Raw genomic sequence first — 20,483 nt, forward strand, 5'->3', positions numbered from 1 at the left:
CTACCCATTGAGCCAAATCACGGAAACTATATTCCATTCACTTTATCTTCTCACATTTTACATCAAGTCAACAAATAGCTGCTAACTATGAAAAATTCATTAAATACAAATCTATAATTTAAGAGATAATACTATTCAAGAAAAAAGTATGTAACGTTAAATTTCAATCTCACCTATTAACATGAGCCCATATTTCTTTATATATATAACCTTTTCCACTGAAGGGGCTTGGAAGCAATGACCCCCAAGTAGTAATGAGCAGATCCCATACCCAGATTTGGGCTTCTAAATATCAATCATCAATTAAAATAACCAGAGTGCCTCAAAAATAGTCTGGTTCCAGATCATAGACAGAGAACATACAAAAAAAGCTACACCATCTAACTGTGTCAGACAACAGGGAAGTGTTCACAGACTAATAGGGCAATTTCAAAAGAACACAGAAGTCAGTGTATTAGCCAGGAATCCCTGCTGGCTAAATCTGGAATAATCAGAGCATCAAAAAGAACAGAAATGATAATGCATCATAACTCCTGTATTCAGTTCTACAGCATGCTTTTTTATCTATGATCACTGGTTGACAAATATGGACAAACTAATTCCATTAGAAAATCTTTTTGTAACTCTCAAGGTAATTAACTGATTTGGAAAGAGTTATCAATGTATCCTAAATCTACTGGGTTAAAAGCCTTGGGGATACACATTTCTCAAACTATCATGACATAGTTTTCTTACTAAACACTTAATAAAAGTTATTCTGCATTTATATTAGAGACAGCAGATGGTTACAATCCTGATCACTTCCTCAAAAACATCAACAATATGCTTCTCCTAACCTGACAGAAAAGAAAACAAAGCCTTTGAGGTATTCCAGATGAACAGAATTACACTGAAAACTAACTTGGGGTGTTTTACTGGCTGTTTTTCTCATGTGGTATCATGAGAAAAAAAATCTACACCACTGGAATGACCTAAAATGGTGGTAAAAAAAATACTCAAATGCAGTATGTAAGAAACCTTGAGCAGACTCTAGGTAAGAAACAGGAAAAGGTTGTGAGGGCATCTGAGACGACTGGGGGGAATACATCTGACTAGATGTCAGATGCAGTTTCAGACAAACAGTTTTCTTAGGAGTATAAATAAAACACATAAAACAAGGTCCAAAGAGCATTTTCCACACAATTACTAAGAGAAACATAAGGTTTGCCCAACGAAAGAGTGGATATGGCAAGATGCTAACAGAAGGTGAATCCGAGTAGAAAATACATGAATTGCTTATGGTTCTGAGTTTTTTCCCAACTATTCAGTAGACTTTAAAACTGCCAATATGTACAGTTTTGTTTTCATTAATGAATGAAGGTTTTCACCCTAATCTGTGAACATAAACAAGAAAAAAGTATAAATATGAGCTTGAAGTATCAATAAAAATTCATGACATTCTTAGAGCAAATGGCATTTCTAGGCAGAAGTCACTACAAATAAAACTGCAAGGTAAAAGTCTGAGTTCAGAGAAATACAAATAAATTTCAAATATGAGAGGGTAAACAATATACTTGCTACCATTAGAATATGACGATCTTACAGTATAAAGGTCAGAAAAATGACATTGGTGATTAAAAGGCCTTTACCCATCCTCACCCACCTTAGATGAATAAGCATTCTCAAAAGAGAGAAGAGTCATCAAAATATAACAGAACAGCAAGGAAAACAAACACCTTAATGAACTCAAAGATCTTGTTCACAGGCAAGGTCAACAGGGTCATAAGAAGAGGCTGAAGTCCAGGAACTGACTCACCAGACAGCATCCTCTAATTTCCTTTCTTCTCTTCTTCCTCTAGTTATAGCAGACACAAAACCCAAAGTCGGGATGCAGACTAAGCGAACTGGTTTAGGAGGAGCAAGTAATGATGAGAACTAACGGCCAAGCCTGTCGCTACAGGCTTGCACCCCTTGCTACCTGGGAGGATAGGCAGGAGCAGCGGCGAGCTCGAGGCCAGTCTGGCACACAAAACTACCTCAAAGTCAGCCCAGCTAATGCACTAAGACCGTATATCAAAATAAAAAGCAAGAGGGTAGGAAGAGGGTGTGAAGGGGGGCTAGGAACACAGCTCAGTGGTAGAGCAACTTATTAGCACATACAAGGCCTTGGGTTCAATTCACAGCACCATTCACACAAGAAAAGTAATTTTTCACTACTTCATGAATTATTCAACATCTAGCATAGTCCTGACATGCAATAGGCACTCAAATATATTATGCTGAATAAATGAATGGTTAATATTTCTTATACATTTTTAAGGTAGTGATAAAGATATATAAGATAGTTAACTCAAAAAAAAAAATCAAGACGCTCAATGAGTGGGACTCCAGGCATTGTAATGGCGTTGACTGGCGGCAGAAGTTGGACTCTCAGCGCGGAGCTGTCATCGCCACTGAGCTGAAGAACAACAGTTACAAGCTGGCCCGCTGGACCTGCTGTGCTTTGCTGGCCGGATCTGAGTACTTGAAGCTCGGGCATGTGTCCCGGTACCATGTAAAAGACTCCTCGCGCCATGTCATCCTGGGCACCCAGCAGTTTAAGCCCAATGAGCTTACCAGCCAGATCAACCTGAGCGTAGAGAACGCCTGGGGCATCCTACGCTGCGTCACTGACATCTGCATGAAGCTGGAGGAGGGCAAGTACCTCATCCTCAAGGACCCCAACAAGCAGGTCATCCGAGTCTACAGCTTGCCTGATGGCACCTTCAGCTCCGAGGAGGATGAAGAGGATGAGGAAGAGGAAGAGGAGGAAGAAGAAGAGGAAGAAACTTAAATGAGTCGTCTTGGTGCCTGCGTGTGTTCCACCCAGCTGGGCAGCGTGTCTGTGGTTCCTGCTCTCTGAGGCAGATAGAATAAAAAATAAGTGTTTGGCTTCTTTCCTTCAAAAAAAAAAAATCCAGATGGAAAATGTCTGTGCAGAAATGGGAGGCATGGTGCTCTGAGCAGTAAGATTCTAGAGACTAACATCATTACAACCATGACTTCACACCACTGTTTTCACACATGCTCACCTTTGCAGTATTTTAATGTTAGAAGTTAAGTACTGAGCTTCATTTAAAAACTAGAAAAGAACCAACATATTTTTTAATCTTCACTGAAAGGAACCTAATACTGTGGACTTACTTTCCGGACAGATGCTTTGTTCTTTATGTGACTGCTCCTGAAAGGCTGGAAAGCCGCCATAATTGTACCACTGCAGTATGCAATCGCTGAAGAGTAAATTCACAAAACACCTAAAGGAGACACATGAAAAGAAAACAACTTATTTACTCATTTTTGTGATTCAAGCAAGCATTTTATACTAAAGAATTTCTTCAAATGTATGCATTTAAAGAAAAATATGAACAAAAGTCCTGAGACCTAAAAGCTCATTTAGCAACCCTAAGTATGTTATGTGGGGAAAACATTTATAAACCTGGACACTGTCACAATAAGAAATTCATTTCCGTAGCCGAGAGCCACTCATCTATCCCTGAAGCAACACTAAACACTGCAGCTATTACTACCCCTGCAACTAAAGGTTTTAACACTACACAGGTAAGAATGCGAAATTTGTACATGTACTGTAAAATTACAGGTGAATAAAACCAAAATCCTCATCTGAAAGTTTGAGCGTATACCAATGCCTACAGTTCAGAAAGGGACTGGTAGAATTACATACCTCATACACAAAGCTCTCAAACTAATACTGAACTTTTTAATGATGTTTTCATAAAAAACTTTTAGGGACTTCAACCGACTAAGAGCATTACGCAGCCAGCCAGTTGCTATATCTGTATAGAATGCTGTCCATTCATTTAAGGTCTGCTCGTGCCACACACTAAGGACAGAGAGAAAACAATGGTGTTATTGGACCCAGAGCTTCATGGGGAAACATTTGATTACAGCAAACGGTAGAAGCTGAGAACTGAATTCTTAATAAAAACAAAAAATTAAAGCAATAAATAAATAAGAAAAGTTGAGTTAAGTTTCAGTATCTTCAGTGAGTTAAGCGAGTCTCTTCAAGGCATGCCTATTTGAGGTTTCTAAGTCAGTCACTTCAACACAACTTCATTCTAGGCATCTCCCCAGATTTTAAAAAGACTAAATTTTAGTAAAGTGCTAATTTCATATTCTATTTCCATACTTTCACTACAGAGATAAAACTGAGGTGTGAGTGTATATCACACATTATCTCTCTGTCACTGTTCTATTGCTGCAAAGAGACACAATGACCATGCCAACTATTAGAAAAGAGAGCATTTAATTGAGCACTTGCTTACAGTTCCAGAGATTTAGCCCATTATCATTATGGCAAGGAGCACAGAGACATACTGCTTTGTATTTAACTTAAGTCAAATACCTACCAAAAGAATATCTGTGCAATGTAAAAGAGAATCCGTATGGAATGACATGGCACTCTTCTGGGGAAAATAAACAAAACAAAAACTTTGGAACTGCAAAGACAGGTGAAGGACAAAGAAAAACAGCAAGGGAGGATTATTCTAGTTTACAACTGCCCAAGCAAACATGCAACATCTTTCCATAAAATACAGTTGTAACAAGCTGAACACTTGATACCTGCTTATGCCCTGTTCTGGATGAGTAAAGAATTCTAATCAAGGAATCAGAATACAGTAAAGAAATAAGAGGGAACTTAACTGAAAAGCTAGTGCCGAGAGACAAGTCTAGCAGAACGCAACAGCTAGAAGTGGAATAGCTAGAGCTCAGGAAAGAAACAGGAAATAAAAACACTGCTAACAAATCTCTTAAGGAACAACAAAAAGCAATATACATCAGGAAAAAACAGACGTAATACAAACAACCGCACACACATATCTAGAAGAAAAAAATCACAAAATTCATAAAGAGAATAAAAACAATTAGAGAAAAACTCAGAACAGAGATGCAGGGTGCTGAACAAATATATCCACCTCTGATCCTGCAACTTCACATCTCAAACCTTCCTGCATACACGCTTCCACAAAACTCACAAAAATAGTGCAAGACTGGTCAGTGAGCCAGAAATAAAAACTAAGAATAATCTATAAGTTTTTTGATTTAAATAAATTTGCTTATTATCCAGATGTGGAAAATGACGAGGAAGCAGATTTGCAGAATGCTGCAAATGATTTGCACAAACCTAGGAAAGGAAACATCTTGAAAACAGTTCCAGAAACTGATAACAAGAACTTTTTTAATGTTATAAAATACCATCTATCTGATTTTATGAGAAGATAGAAAAATTTTCAAATAAAATAAGGCCAGTTCCAGCATGCATGCATTATCCCACCCAGTGTAAAATCTGTAACTGAGAGTGCATAAACGCAAACACACACATGCATAGAGTAGGCAGACTATATATATATACATATATATATATATATGTATGTATATACATATATAGTAGGGGGTTCATCATGGATAATTATCTTCTATTTTTCTGGATGCACATAAATTCTTCAATGATTTAAAAAAAGCCACAACTTCTCAAGCCTTCCTACTTCATCTCCAGTTTAAGAATTGTTCAACTCAACTCCACCTGTAACTTGACCTTTTTTTTTTAAGTAATTTTATTAAATTATAAAAGTTTCCATTTACGCCCCTCTTCCCAACACCCTCCCACTCCCCCCCCTCCTCCCTCTTTGTCCCTAAGGGCAGTCAGGGTTTCAAGCCCTGTGGGAAGTTCAGTAACTTGACCTTTTTATAATCAGAGGACTCAGGCCCACCAGTAATTATACCTCACAACTCACGATCTTCACTAGCTATCAAATCAAGATGTATAAATCAGATTGTTTCTAAAGCCACACACTTAGAAGATCCAGTTTCGTCAATATTATTTTTTTCCATTAATCCTTGTCCTCATTGGATTTCTTCCCTTTTAGTTTCCCAAAGATAATTTATCTGTGGTTTAAACTACACAATTAAGTTCCTAATTTAGAGTTTCAGTTCTGTTCTATGCTTCAGTTTCAAATCCTCTTATCTAATTGTTCTACTAGACATTGACAAGTAAGTATCTCTGCTAAGGTTTGGACATGGCCTGCCCCTAGAGGCTCACGTCCTAGAGTTGGTCATGAGAATGGTAAAGATAGTGGAACATTAAAGAGTTGAGGCTCTGGGGATCTCTAGACCCTGGAGGCACAGCCTTCACAAATAAATTATTGTTGCTCCATAGCAGTTCTGGCTCCCCTGGGACAAGATTAAGTTAGACAGCAGCTCCTTCCAGATGTCCAGCTTCCAGTCCCTTCACTCAATCTCTTCCTCCAGCACAAACTTCGGCCATGATATCATCTACCATGTTGTGATTTATCTAGAAAGCCTTGACTAAAGGCTAAAAAAGTAGAGCTACTCAATCTGGGGCTTTGAGTCTCTAAATCTGTGAGCTAAATAAATCTATTCTCTCCAGAAATAACTCACCTTAAGTATCTTGTTACAGCAACACAAAACAGACTAAGTCAAGTATAGTTACTATAAAAATAGGTATGGTTAAGCCAGGCGTTGGGGGGGGCACACCTTTAATCCTAGCACTCCAATGCAGAGGCAGATGTGTCTGAGTTCGAGGCCACCCTAGTCTATAGAGGGAGTTCCAGGATAGTCAGGACTACACAGAGAAACTCTGTCTCGGATGGAAAAAATAAAAAGTATGCTTAAAACCCAAATAAAGCTTCTCTAAACACTCTCCAATTTATTTCATTAAAAATCAGCAAACCAAGGTCATAGAGTCAACCACAACTTGTCCTCAATCCATACTGTTGATCACAACTAATAAATGACCAATCCCTGCTATGTCATGCTCTAAACCCACTCACTCACTCAGCTAATCAGCGCTCATTCTTCATGCATCTTCAAGGATCTCTCTCTGAGGAAAGCTTGACTCTTCTCTCATCTTTCCCTCCCCTTTCCCAACATTCAACATCTCCTTTATTCTTCCAAGTGGTTTGTCCTTTAATTTTCAGGTGCCATTGTTTGCATACATCTATTTTGTGAGCTCAAATTTGTATCTGAACATGGCAGGATTAAAATAGTTGTTAAATAAAAAGTAATCTTATGATTGTACATACATATAATCTTAGGTTCAGGGCTGAGGCAAGATTAAGATGTCAAGGCTGGTATGCAAGACTCTCAAAAAATAAAATAAATCTCATTTGAAATATGTAATAAGTGTATTTTAACACATACCAAATGGCAAAGTTCTAAAAACTAACTTTCCATCGAACTACAACAAAACAGTATAACATACATACAAAACACTGGTTTTCAAACATCAGACAACAGCAATGCAGGGTGTGACTGATACTTCAGAAAGGAAACATTGCCTGCCAGCTACTTCCAGGTCACAACACAGGATAGCAAAGTCTGGCAGTCACAGTGAATTTTGCAAATGAACATTCATATTATGGAACAGAGTGTTAAAGGGAGAATGCAAAGACAGTAAGAGCTCCAGAGGGCTGAAAGAGGGTTTCCCTAGAACTTTTAGCTAAAATAAGACTGTGCACCTGAGATTGGGGAATTAACGAGAGAGCAGTGTACCAGGCAGTATTTAAGACCAAACAAGGTTTGGAATGGTTCACACTCTCACTGAGCAGAGTAGGGAAAACAAAACCTTCTTGTTGTGGCTCATCAGGCAAGAGTCAGCTCTGGAAAAGTGCATATCAAGTAATAACGAAAAACTCAACTGTGGGCAAACAATAAAAGATGAACATGCAAAGGAGGAAAATCTGACACTAACAGGAAGAAGGAGGACAAGTGTAGACCTAGAAGTGATACAATGAAAAAAAAAAATAACAATGAGAATCAGAGCAGAAAGACTGTGAAGTTACAGTGTTATGGTGTGTGATGGTTGATCTTGGTTGTCAACTTGACTACATCTAGAATCAGTGAAAGCCCAAGCAGCTGGGCCACCTGTGAGGGATTTTCTTGCTGTTTGGGTCATTTGAAGTCAGAAGACAGTGGAAGCCCACAGATGTGAGTCTTGCTCTGATGTGGAGATCCTTCTATGTGTTGCTTTTATTGGTTAATGAATAAAGAAACTGGCTTGGCCTACAACAAGGTAGAACTTAGGAGGGAAAAGCTAGGCTGAATGATGCAAGAAAGAGGGCAGAGTCAGAGAGAAGCCATGGGGCTGCTGGAGATAGATGTTGTAACTTTGCAGGTAGGCTACAACCTCGTGGTGATGCACAGATTAACGGAGATGGGTTAAATTAAGATGTAAGAGTTAGCAAATAAGAAGCTAGAGCTAATGAGCCAAGCAGTGATTTAAATAACATAGTTTCTGTGTGATTATTTCGGGTCTGAGCAGCTGGGCAGCCAGGAAACCAACAAGGGACCCCTCTTACAACATTGTTCCACCTTGACTAAAGGTCAGAGAGTTTGAGCTTATTTTTACTCTTTCAAAGAAGTTGACAACAGGTGTGGCTACAACCAAGAAATCCTGACTGAGGGTGTGTTTACTTGGTGTTTTAGACATTAAGGCGAAGAGGTGAATCTGCTCCACCCTGACCAAAAGTCAAAGAATTCAAGCCTATTCCTGCTCCTTCTTTAAAATAGGAGGTTTGACATAGGGAGTGGCTGCCTACAGGATACTTGGTCTAAGCTGGATTCACTATATATACTTCCCCCACCCCAAAAAAAACAGAATGCTTAACTCAGGAAATAGTGGCTTGATGTCTCAAGTACTAAAGCAATTAATTATTAACTATTCTGGTTGCCTCTGCATCATGTTTAAGTGGTCTTTTGCCTTCTTCTCTCACTTTGAATTGGGATATATAAACATATAGAAAATAAATACAGGCAGATTCAGTATTCATTGAGTTGTTCTCTGGATACTATTCTATGTCTCTGTATTTCTTTGTAGCTCTGTCTATTCTGCCTAACATTTCTAATCCACACATCCCTACCCTAGAACGTATGAACCTATTGTGTCTGGACCACAACAAATGTAACCCCAATATATGGTCTATGACAGAAGACCCATCTTAAATCCAGATCATGTGAGGACAGGAGACCCACCCTAAATCTGGGCTACACCTTCTTATGGTAGCCTACATAAAAGGACATGGAAGAAGAAAGCTTTTGCTTTTTGACTGTTTGTTGTCATTCTTGCTGACAAGTTCACTTATCCTACTGCTGAGGCATTCCTCACTGGTATTAAGAACCTAACTCTTCAGGATTCCAGCACAGACTAAAGACCAGTCAAGACACTGAACATCATGAATTGAACAACTACCAGATTTTGAGCCTTTCTATTAGGAGACAGCCACTGTTGGACTAGCTAGCCTACAGCATGTAAGCCACTCTAATAAATTCCCTTTTAATATATATTGCTCCACAGAATCCTGACACTGTGTTCCACACATACAAGGGTAAGGAAAACACAATCATGATAAAGGAAGAAACACTAGATACCAATGACTAAAAGAGAACTTCTAAGAAGGCAAGAAGGGGAACCCTGCAGGTGGGTAGATTAAGCAAACAGGAGTGGGTGAGGAAGTGGAAGAGAGGAAGAGGCAAGGAGTCAACCAAAACCAAGGATTATGAAAAGCCATACATATGCATCATACTTGGTGAGCTATCTTAAAAACAAAAACAAACCTAAGTATGAAGCGGTAGCCTGCACAGGTTATTAAAAGTCCAGGGCCAGGGGGGCGGGGGATACCTCCTTATGGGCTGTTAGTCAGGGAGGTCCCTAAGGCCCCCAAAACAATACAATCAATTGCCACTGCTGGTGGCTGTCCACCAGAGCTAGACAGTAGATGCTATTACTGAAGACACCACATAGTCTGATCACAAGAACTGACATAGAGGTTTCCTCCCTGCGGGGCATCCCTCACAGTGAAAGAAAGTGCGATGCAAGTATCTGGGGGTAGACTGTCATCAACAGGCTTACTCACTTGCCAAGCAAGATGTGCCCACTGATGCAATAGGAGCAAATTACAGGAATAACCAATGACTTTCTAATTAGAACAAAAGGGAATTCACTCTGGTACTATAAACTGGTAAAAGGTTCCCATGGCTGGGAGGTCACAGACCCGAGTGAAGTAACTACAGCTGTAGATTTACTGAATGAGATACCCACCAAATTATCTTCTAAATTACTATGTTTAGCTCCACAGATCAATGCTGCTGTCAACTTTGATTAGACCAGCTCTTTTTGCAACGGGCAGTGGTAAAATGCAGACTAAAACACAGTGATGAGAATAACTAACTGGCTAGTGAAGGCTCAGGAGACCTGTATTATCCCTCTAATTCAGGGACAATCAACAGAGGGCATAGGGTGGGATGCTGTGTTCCCTGCATGACTTGGCATGGCACTCCTGAACTCAAAGCAGCTGTAATCACCTATACAAGACCCATAGAAGACTGGGCTCATTAACATCTGTCTGTATTTATAGGCAGTTAAAAGTAGCTATGGAGTAGGGCTCTATGAGACCTCCCCACCACCAAAATCCATAAACAGTTAACAGTTGTTCAGGGGGTGAAAGAGGCTTCCTTTGATGGTGTAGCCACTAGTAAGGTGCCCTATGGCCCGATAAATAACCCCTCACCTATATTGTCTAAGCAACCCTGAGATTCACTGGGTTACCAAAAAAACAACTCATCAAAGTAGAAAGACAAATTGGAAAGTGGAAGGGAGTCACCGGAGTAGGAAGAGAACACACATAATAAGGTAACGGGGTGAATATGGTTAATACATTATATTCGTGTACAAAATTGTTGGGACACTATGTATAATTCCTGTATTAATAAAAACATTAAAGATGAGGGAAGCATTTCTAAAATGAAAAACATGCTATAGGTAGTAACAGCAGATTGAACACCAAAGTGAAATTGTAAATAATACAAACTATCAAAGCAAAACAGAGGAATTTAAAAACAAGCAATCTCACAGTATCAGAATTTATTAAGCATAGTGTGTGTGTGTGTGAGCGCGCACATGTAGCCATAATTAAAAACTCAGGGTCAGAAAGTAGGATTCAACCAGAAGATCCAAAAAGCAAAATAGCCAGTCACTGGCTCTTACCTTGACCTCATCCTGAAATGACAATTCTTCCTCCAGGAATCTCAGAGTAAGACTGTGTCTGAGAGCTTCCCCCACCCCCCCACCCCCGCATCTTATATTCCTCTCTAGGGCTGGGATTAAAGGCATGCAACACCCGACTTCTATGGCAACTAGGTGGCTACTGGGATTAAAGCTGTGTATTACCATAATCTGGTCCGTAAGGCAGACCAGTGGAACAGCTTTACTCTCAGATCTTCAGTCTTTACTTATTAAAATACAATTAAAATGCCACTACGTGTGTGTGTGTGTGTGTGTGTGCGCGCGCGCGCGTGCGTGAACGCTCACAAATACAAGTACACATGAAGCCCAAAAGTCAGCCGGGGTACAGAACCAAAAATAGGAAGGCAAAATAATCCAGAACTGGTCCAGAATGCACCAAATCTGATGAAAACAGCGACAGCTCCAAGAAAATCCGATAAATATTAAGAAAAACATTTTTAAAAACCACTAAAATGAAACACAATCAGATTGTTAGAAACAAAAGGCAGGCAATGAGGAAGGAGCGAGTCCCTAATGCAGAGAATGAGGATGCCAGCACTCCCAACAGCTAGGCAGCCTGAAGCCAGCCAACGACCATCAGTGCAAATGTTAACAGCCACACATGCTAAAATAAATTTCTTTTCACTGATCAGAGCTGAGGGTTCATCACAAGCTGATCATATAACTATGAAAAGAATTTCTTCAGGCAAACAAAAACAATAACAGATGGAACCTGGACCTACCAAAGTAACAATGAATGCCTGAAATGGTAACACAATGCTGATATAAGAATATTTCTTCATAGTCGCTTTTAAGAAAGAACTTTAAAAAAAACAATTGATTAGACACCAAAGTGAAATGCATGACAGAGAGAACAAAGATGTGGTGAGTTAGCAGTCGAGGTCAGTCATTAGATGTCTACACTATGTATGGAAACGTTCTGTGTGAAGCCTGTGCTGAGCTAAAGCTACAAACCCTACAGCGACCACTAGGAAGCAAAACAGAATCAACACTAATAAGGGCAGTGGGATACAGGCCGGTGTCACCCTCTCATGGCAGAGACAGAGGTTAAGGCTCACACACACAGTGAGAGGTGACAACAATACAGCAAACAGGACACAAATGCTGGCTCCTCCCTTCAGTGCAGACCTGCTGCTTGACTTACTAAATCTAAAAATACCACAGCTATCCTAACTGCTCTCCAAAACAATGGCTAGTTATATTAAGAAGAATGAGCATTCCAAACAATGACTAAGACACTTGTTTTCTGATAGTTTCTGGCTTTTTACACTTTACTCCTAAGTCAACCCATTCTTCCATGTAGAAGATACACTGTGTTCTTGCCTTCATAAAATTCTCTTCCCAGCACTACTGGCCAGTCTTTGTGTACCGTGGATCTGCTGTGCACTGGATGCCAGCAGCACCTACCCAGGTATGAAAATCAACTCTCCAAAAGTCATCACACTTGCCTGGTGGAGTAAAGCTAACTTTAGCACTTGAGACTGCGGTGCTTTGCATTACAATTAAAAGCACACAAGTTTATGGCCTGGGTTAACTCTAAGTACTAGCAACATTCAACTGCCATTCCCAAAGCAGCTAAGTAACAGTAGTTAAGACTTGTGCGTCCAAGTGTCTTGACCTTGCACTCACTCAAGAGTTCAGGCACAATCCAAGGCCAGGCCTCAGTTATCTGTCAGCATTCCTCAAAGGCCTTATCAAAACCAAAACCTTTATTTACCAAGCTGAACAAACTGTAAGGTGAAGGGAAATTTCAAGCACATGAAATTGAAGGGCATGTGCTAACAAATGACATCATCCAATGAAGAGCAGGGTCACCTAAGCAGAAGCTGTTTGAACTTAACCCATATCTGTTTTCTTGAACAGCCATAAAAAAAAATGTCACTGGTCTTTCTACCACATTCCAGGTTTGGTCTCTCTTCTGAAGTATGTCTGCACCCAGCCAGTCACTGGTATTTCAAGTATCAGCATAGGCTCCAATGACACACACTAAATATGAACTCTTTGTTACTGTCTTCAAACTCCCCCTACAACAACTGCAAATACAACTTCAAAAAGAAAATACACAAACTAAAACCATACAGTCAGGACTATAAAGTCAGGTTCTTAATATTACGCATAACCCTCTACAAGACAGTTTCTAAATAAAAGCACATTAGAATTTTAGCCCGGAGAACAAACTTCTCTTTATTAGGGGCACCTGCAACTCCTGGACGCTAGCAGTACATTACTGAAAAGCACTGATACAGTAAGACTCTGCCCCGGGCTGCCTGGAGCAAAACTATGTGAATGGATCTGTTCTGCAAAAGGTGTGGTGCTTGGCTCACACGAGAAACCCCATAAGTCTACACAGAGGCTATTCATTGACAAGATATAATTAAAAGAATTATTAAAAATAACAAATGCAAAACACGAAGCTAAGATTTCCAATTTAGAAAATCAGAAAAAAGGTAGAGCCTTCACCAATTATGCAATAGCTGGAAGATGGTGGTCTACATCAGTATGGTACTATCCAAAAAGCAACTAATAAGACAGGTTCAGTTAATATTAAACCTGGAAATGTTACACTGAGTCATCCATATATTTGGAGTTTAAAGCTGACCAAAAGAGTAGGAGAGAATCTAAGATTAACCAAGAACCTAAAGGAATAATCACCCTTAATGGTTTGGGACAAATAAAAAGAAAAAAAAGTGGGGAACCACAACCACACGGAATCTAAAACACAGACGGTAGACATTTTTAAGAAACAACTCTACATATGCTCTAAGACTGAGGAGAAAAATGATACTCTCATCTCTGAACACTCCAGAAGCCCAATCCAGTTGGCAACAGGCACCAGGCAGCATACTTCTGCAACATACCTGCCATTTGCCAGCTAGGAAGAATTGCTTCACACATATGAATTCACAATTCTCACGCTATCACTACACCTGTCAGACAAAGTATTTAAAGTAACCTGTCCAACCTTACAAACTTGGAGAACCTGTCCTGAAAAGGGACCACTGAATCCAGTTACATCCCTACCTGAGACAGGTGCAATGCAGTGCTTAGGGGAAGAACTCAAAACCCTGAGATACTACAGTACAGCAAAGGTACCAGCGTTCACTTTCTCCTGGCCTACAGGCCTTCCCCGTCTTAAAGACCTTGGTGTAGCAGTCTGAAAAGCTAAAGTCCCAAAAACTACCAGGCATGCCAATATCCCCCACCATCCCTCTCCTATCCCTATCTTCCTACCCCACCCACAACCAACGAGGAGAGCTGACAACAACATTCTCTCTATACAGAGACATTTAGAACTAAGACTTGAAGAGATCTGCTCGGAACCATGATGCAAAGTCGAGGTGGGTCAGATGGGGACTCTGGCAAACCAGAGACACAAAAGCCAAGCGGTTTCAAGAGGACAGTGTTTAACAGTCTGAATACGGCAGGCAACCAGTGGTAGAGAACGAAGAGAAAATCGATGAGTTTCAACCTGAAGACTTTCTGGTCCCCAGGTCACTGAGCTGGAATCACAACTGGGCCTGAGAGGCAATGCTCCAACGGTATGACAAATGCCTTTTTCAAGTAAGCTAATTCAAATGGCTTTTTGATTCTTGCAACCAAATAATCCTCAAGCCATTAAGGAAGGTCAAAGAAAAAACACCGAGTAAGCAGTGGCTAATACAAAATTGCTAAATTTCTCCTTCTGGCACATCCTGTCAATAATCCATACATTCCAAATGCTTAGCTCCAGGAAGTTTTCATTTCTTTCTGTAAGGATGAGGGGGAAAAAAAGGAAATATATGGATCTGCCCCACTTGCTTTTAAAATTGTAAAGCACTTTTCCCTGTGCTAACAGGGCCAGTCTGGATACCCTCAACTAACACTCAAGCTAGGCCCTTAAGAGTTTCCTACCCTGCTTTTAACAGAGTGCCTGCATTTTTTTTTTTACTACTTGGTCCACTTCACAAAAAGAAAAACAAACAGAAAACAGTCTCCATAAGTAATTAATAAGTTATATTAAATAAGTAATAAATAATAAATTAAATAAGTTACTCCATTTGCTTTTCAAACAAATGAGACAGAGCAACCATTGCCCTCCAAGTTGGAAAGCCTGGACACATAGTTAGAAAGACTAGCGACAAAATAGCCTTTCTCTGTGCCAAGACGAATGGGAGGCAACTTCTGTCATCTTCCTTTACCCATTCACCTAAATTTTTCACATCTTCGTGTGTGGCTAAGGCTTCCCTACTTAGGACTGGAAATTCGCCTTTAAACAACCTGCTACATTACGATTTGCACTGGTAGAGTTCCTTCCCCAGACAAGATTCCTCAATCTTTGGAATTAAGGTAAAAAGTACCATCCTTCCTCCCAGAGGATTTCTTCTGATTCTAGACTTAGCCCTGGAATGCAGAGGCTAGAAAAGGTTAGAAAAATCTCTCACTGTCGTTCTGGGGCCTTGACTGCAGTATGTATCGTCAACACTGAGAAAAACCACGGGCCACGGGGTATACTGCAAATTCCTTTTCAGATCAATTGAGCAGAGCAGCTGAGCATCAGTCGCAGCTCAGCTTGTGAACCCGCTTCTTCCCCAATTCCCTAGGATCCCTTTATGTCTCATAAGTCAGTTACTGACAGCAGAACTAATTGTTCAATTCACTGTCAACCCGTGGCTCACAGTTCTTCCTGAAGAACACATCAAGTATGAATAACCAGAATATTCCTTGAAAAGTGCTCATGTATTTTGAAAGATTAAGAGGCACTATTTGAAATGACATCAGTCATAGCAGGCACTAGACTGCCATTTACAAAATAAAAAAAAAGCTTAGACATTAAAACAAAATCATCTTTGCATAAATAAATATTCCATCTTCCCTGAATACTCTATGTTCTAGGTATTTTCATACATAAGAAATTTGAGTCTCTACATAAATAACACCGCTAACAAGGTGGGAAGAAGCAAAGGAAACAGGCGTTTTATAAGCAACTGAAAAATTCCAAAGCTAAAAAGAACTGCGAATATTAATTCCAGTATGCGTCAAGGCCATTAGCGATGTGTCTCAGCAGTATTGCTCACCACCAAATAAATGCCTTAATGCCTGAAGCTAAGCCACCTTCAACTGATAGGGTTTTTTTTTAAGGGGGTAAGCAAAGTGAACGGACTGTCACCAAGCCATACCAGGGCTTTAGATTGTACTGTCACTGTGGTTCTAAGCAGACCATTTTCTATCTGGTAGCGCAGTCCGGTTGCTTGGCCAGCCTGGGGGCGACGTGACAGCGCTGCAAACAGCCGCACCTGAGGTTCGGGCAGCGCCGGGACCCGGGCTCGGGCGCTGACAGGGAAGGATGCTACTGCGGACAAAGTGCACCGTCCTCCTCCCGCCCGCGCCTCCCAACGCAGCGAAGCCACAGCGCCCGGCCGCAGTCCGGACCCGGCCCGCTGGCTCCCCGCTCCCCCGCCCCGCTCACCCGGAGGCGCAGCCTCTCAGCTCCCGGGCATGTCACCCGCCCGTCACGGCCCGCAACGCCCGGTGGCGCGAGCCGCAGCGCAGCGGCGCCTCCCTCGCCCGCCCCGGCCTGAGACGCCACCGCCGCCGCCTCCCCACGCCGCCCACTCACTCTCGCGAGAGCAAGCGCACCTCTCGCGAGAACGACCCCGTGGCCGAGCCCGCGCAAAAGGAACAAGGGGGGGTAAAAAAAAAAAACCTTCCCACGTGCTCTGGAGGGCAAAGCTGCGGGTCGACTGTCACGTGACACCGAGACGCCCTTTCTATTGGCCAGGTGCCCCGTGGCCCGTGGGAGCTTTTAACGCGAAGCTGACCTACGAACTCTCCGCTGACGTCTTGCGCGCTTCCTGGTCCGTTGCCTTGGGAACGGCTTAACCCTTTCCACCTGCGGAACACCCTAGTCTAGCTCTCTTGCCTTAGTCTGTCTGCCTTGGGCCGCCACGCCTCCCTGGGGCTGGTTTCCCACAGCGACTGCCCACTAGATGGGGGGTAGGGGTTTACAGGGACCCTTCATCCTTCAGAATGGCTCTGCTCGGTTCCTTAGCATCTTCAGGGAAAACCACAGGTCACGCGCCAGGCCTCGGGCCCCATCTGAACCTCCAGTCGGTCCAAGGGGAGCGCTCCCCCCATGTGGCATCGAAATTGGGAAATAAGACCCCCAATCACCAAGAAGCCAAGCCTCAGGTGACAAGCTGTGTGACTCCCATTTAAATCAGAAGGACCCGTGCAGTCAAGTTGCATGGTCTCCTCAAGGACATCCGTTCCTCAGATTGGCTGATTGATGAGAAAGACATTTTGAAGTGTACTCTTCTCCTTTTGATTAGTGCTCTTCAGGGGAAAGAAAAGAAAGAATGATTCATATATTCCTTCTCTTCAACAGCTGTTGGCTGTTCTCCTACGCAGGTTAGGCATTATTCCAGATTGTCTATTGAACTATATAGAAGACAAATAGTTTAAGAGGGGGATCTGTAGGCGTTAAACAATTGAGCCACACCTTAGGAGCGGTGCTCTTGGTGGGGAAGGGAGATTAAGCTGTGCTTTGGATAACAGCCCTACAAGAAATGGAAGAGAAGAGCATTTCTAGCAAAAAAATAAGTCTACTTCACAGACCGGAGACTGGGATCAAATCTAGCGTATTTGAATGACAGGAAATAAACCTGGAAAGATAAAAGAGGCTAGATTCCCTACAGCCTGTTTAACCAAGAAAGGAACTGGAAATCTAGTCTACAGTGGAAAGCGTTGAAGACTTACAAAAAGGGGAAATATCAATAATTAACTTAAAAAAATAACAAGGGCTTCCCTGTAGCTAACGAATTTTACGGAAGTCAAAGAAGTAGCAAGGGATCTTGTACAGGTGAGAAACAACTGTGCAAGACTCAGTTTTCAGTGACCTTGACATTCTCCAAAATCTATTAAGTCAGCCCCAGTGCTGTCTCCTCCCTTCTGTTAAAGTATTTCTCCTACCTAATTGGAATAAATGGAGGGTTTTGCTTTTGTTTTGTTTTGTATTTTTCTGTTTTAACTACTTAAGAAAACAAATGGCCAGAAAGGGTTCTCACCTTTGGTTTTCTTCCCTCCATTTTCACTACACAGGTACCTGCATCTCTAAGTTAGTTCCAAGAAAAATGGAATATAAAATAATGTTTCTTGTAGATATTTATTAGAGCAAGATTTGAAAAGACAGAGAGGCTGGAGGCTGAAAAATAAAGGTAGAGTTTAATAAAAAGAAATCAGGAAGTCTTCCATCGTGAAACCCTCCCACTAACTATGGACATAACTAAATCAAGGCTCTTTATGATTCTGAGTTTCAACTTCCTGGTACATAAAACAAAGCAATTCACTCTCCACACAGGGTGGTGAAGACAGAATTCCATTTTGTCACGCGGGCACTGGCAGAGGTTGGGAAGGGAAAAGGAAAATTTATGAAAGACGTAAGAGTCAACAAGCGGCACAAGCCAAATGAGAACCTGTAACTGATGGAGGCAGATACCAGGAATGCTTTCCTAAGAAATGCTGGCCCCAGGGTGTGAAAACGGAAGCACTACCACCTGCTCAGCCTCATAGTCCCTTTCTCTGGAGCCACTGTGAGTCTGTGTAGCATCCAAAACATCAAATGTGCCTGGTCAGAGTAAGAATTAAACTGCAAGTAGTCCTTTAAAGGTCAGAGGCTACGTCTGAAAGTTAACGCCTTGGTTTTAATACAAAGAGTTAAGTTACTTTTTAAGAAGAGGAAAATGTGTCAGAAATATTATTTTAACCAGACAGTTAGTTAAAATACCAAATAAGGCCAGTTTAAAGGCTGGTTTAGAGTGCTTTTGGAAATGTCTGCAGCTCTCATGATGATTAATTGAAACAGCTGCTTGGTGATGCTAATTTAGATGAGCAGAGGGCTCAACTCTACCATCCTAACATATTAACAGGATCATAAATCATCCCGACTTACTCTAGTAGGGAAGTGGTTGTGGTCCCTGATGCTAGCTGTTTGGAGTGCTATGGTTTAAAGTAAAATTTAAGATGATCTACAGTGGTCCTAGTTCTTAGAATCTTTTAAAACATCACACATACACACACACACACACACACACACACACACACACACAGGGTTTTACTCTAATATAATTTACATGCCATGCAATTGCATGTTTTCTGTATAGTCACAGAACTGTGCAGCTCTCACTGTAATCTAATTCTCAAAATAACCTTGTTCTATTTTTTTTTAAAAAAAACTGCCTATTGGCAACCAATAATCCTCTATTTCACCCTCAGCCCTAAGCAATCGATAATCATCTTTGTTTCTATAAACTTACCTAACCTGGGTACTTAATATTAATGAAATTAAATAGTAATATGGTCTTTTATGTCTCAATTTATCCACTTAACACATTATTTTCAAGAGTCATCCATAGCATGACATGTATCAGTTTTTCATTTATTTTTATTGACAGATGATGATTCTATTCTGTGCATATAGAATATTTTATTGATCACTGTATTAGCTGATAGACATGTGGATTACTTCTACTATTGTGAACAATGTGTGTTGAACATTTCACCACACATTATGTGACAGATATTGCTTCCCATTCTGGTGGCACATGCCTTTAATCCCAGCACTCGGGAGGCAGAGGCAGGTGGATCTCTGTGAGTTCGAGGCCAGCCTGGTCTACAAGAACTAGTTCCAGGACAGGCTCCAAAGCTACAGAAAAACCCTGTCTCGAAAAAAAAAATACAAAACAAAACAAAAACTATGTAACACATTATAGGGCTGAAGAGATGGCTCAGCAGTTGGAGCACTGGCTGCTCTGCCAAGGGACCTAGATTAGGTTCCCAGGACCCACATGACAGCTAACACTGCCCACGACTCCAGTTCTAGTGGACCCCATGCCCATTTCTGACCTCTGTGGGCACCACATGCACCTGGCTTACCTACATGGATGCAGCGAAGACACATCTATAACAAATCTTTCTGGAATTAAAAACATACAAAGTTGTTACTTCCAGTCCAAGCATGCTTTCTCTGTCCCTACAGCTTTTCATTTTCAGCCTGTTCTGCTAAGCATGCTTAGTACATTCACAGGAATATCTGTGCTCAGACCATTCACACGTGACCCTGTCATTCACCTGCTTAAAATCCTCTGGCTCTGCCCATGGCCTGCCTTGATTTCTTGGCTCTCAAGTCATTCTCCCTTTCAGCTTCTCAGATGAGGAACAGGCTCTGCCTCAGACCCTCCCCTCCAACTGTGCCTTCAGTACTGTGTATCTTTGCCTGTATACACCCTTCATCTAGGACTGCCCAGAACCCAGGGACTTTCAGCTCTGCTGTCCCTTCTTCAGGAACTCCCGTCCTAAGTCCCTGCATGAGGTGCATTCTCCTTTATGGAGGACTCTGCATTCTCTCTGAAGCATCTGTCAACACAGAACG

At 41.4% G+C, this 20,483-nt stretch overlaps 1 protein-coding gene across 3 annotated transcripts in view; it reads right to left on the reverse strand.

Annotated features, from left to right (window-relative positions):
* Akap11 (A-kinase anchoring protein 11) overlaps positions 1-16,652 on the reverse strand; it is a 44,867-nt gene extending 28,215 nt beyond the window's left edge. For all 3 annotated transcript variants that reach the window (XM_085698307.2, XM_085698306.2, XM_085698305.2), the window contains exons 1-2: positions 16,524-16,652; positions 3,163-3,272 (exon numbers count right to left, since the gene is read on the reverse strand). In XM_085698307.2, coding sequence (XP_085554433.2) covers positions 3,163-3,222 — 60 coding nt within the window. In that variant the 5' untranslated portion in view covers positions 3,223-3,272; positions 16,524-16,652. The remainder of the gene's footprint in view (positions 1-3,162; positions 3,273-16,523) is intronic.
* Between the last annotated feature and the right edge of the window lie 3,831 nt (positions 16,653-20,483).

The sequence above is a fragment of the Myodes glareolus genome, chromosome 12 (genome assembly GCF_982192425.1).
Source record: "Myodes glareolus chromosome 12, mMyoGla1.1, whole genome shotgun sequence".
NCBI lineage: Eukaryota > Metazoa > Chordata > Mammalia > Rodentia > Cricetidae > Myodes > Myodes glareolus.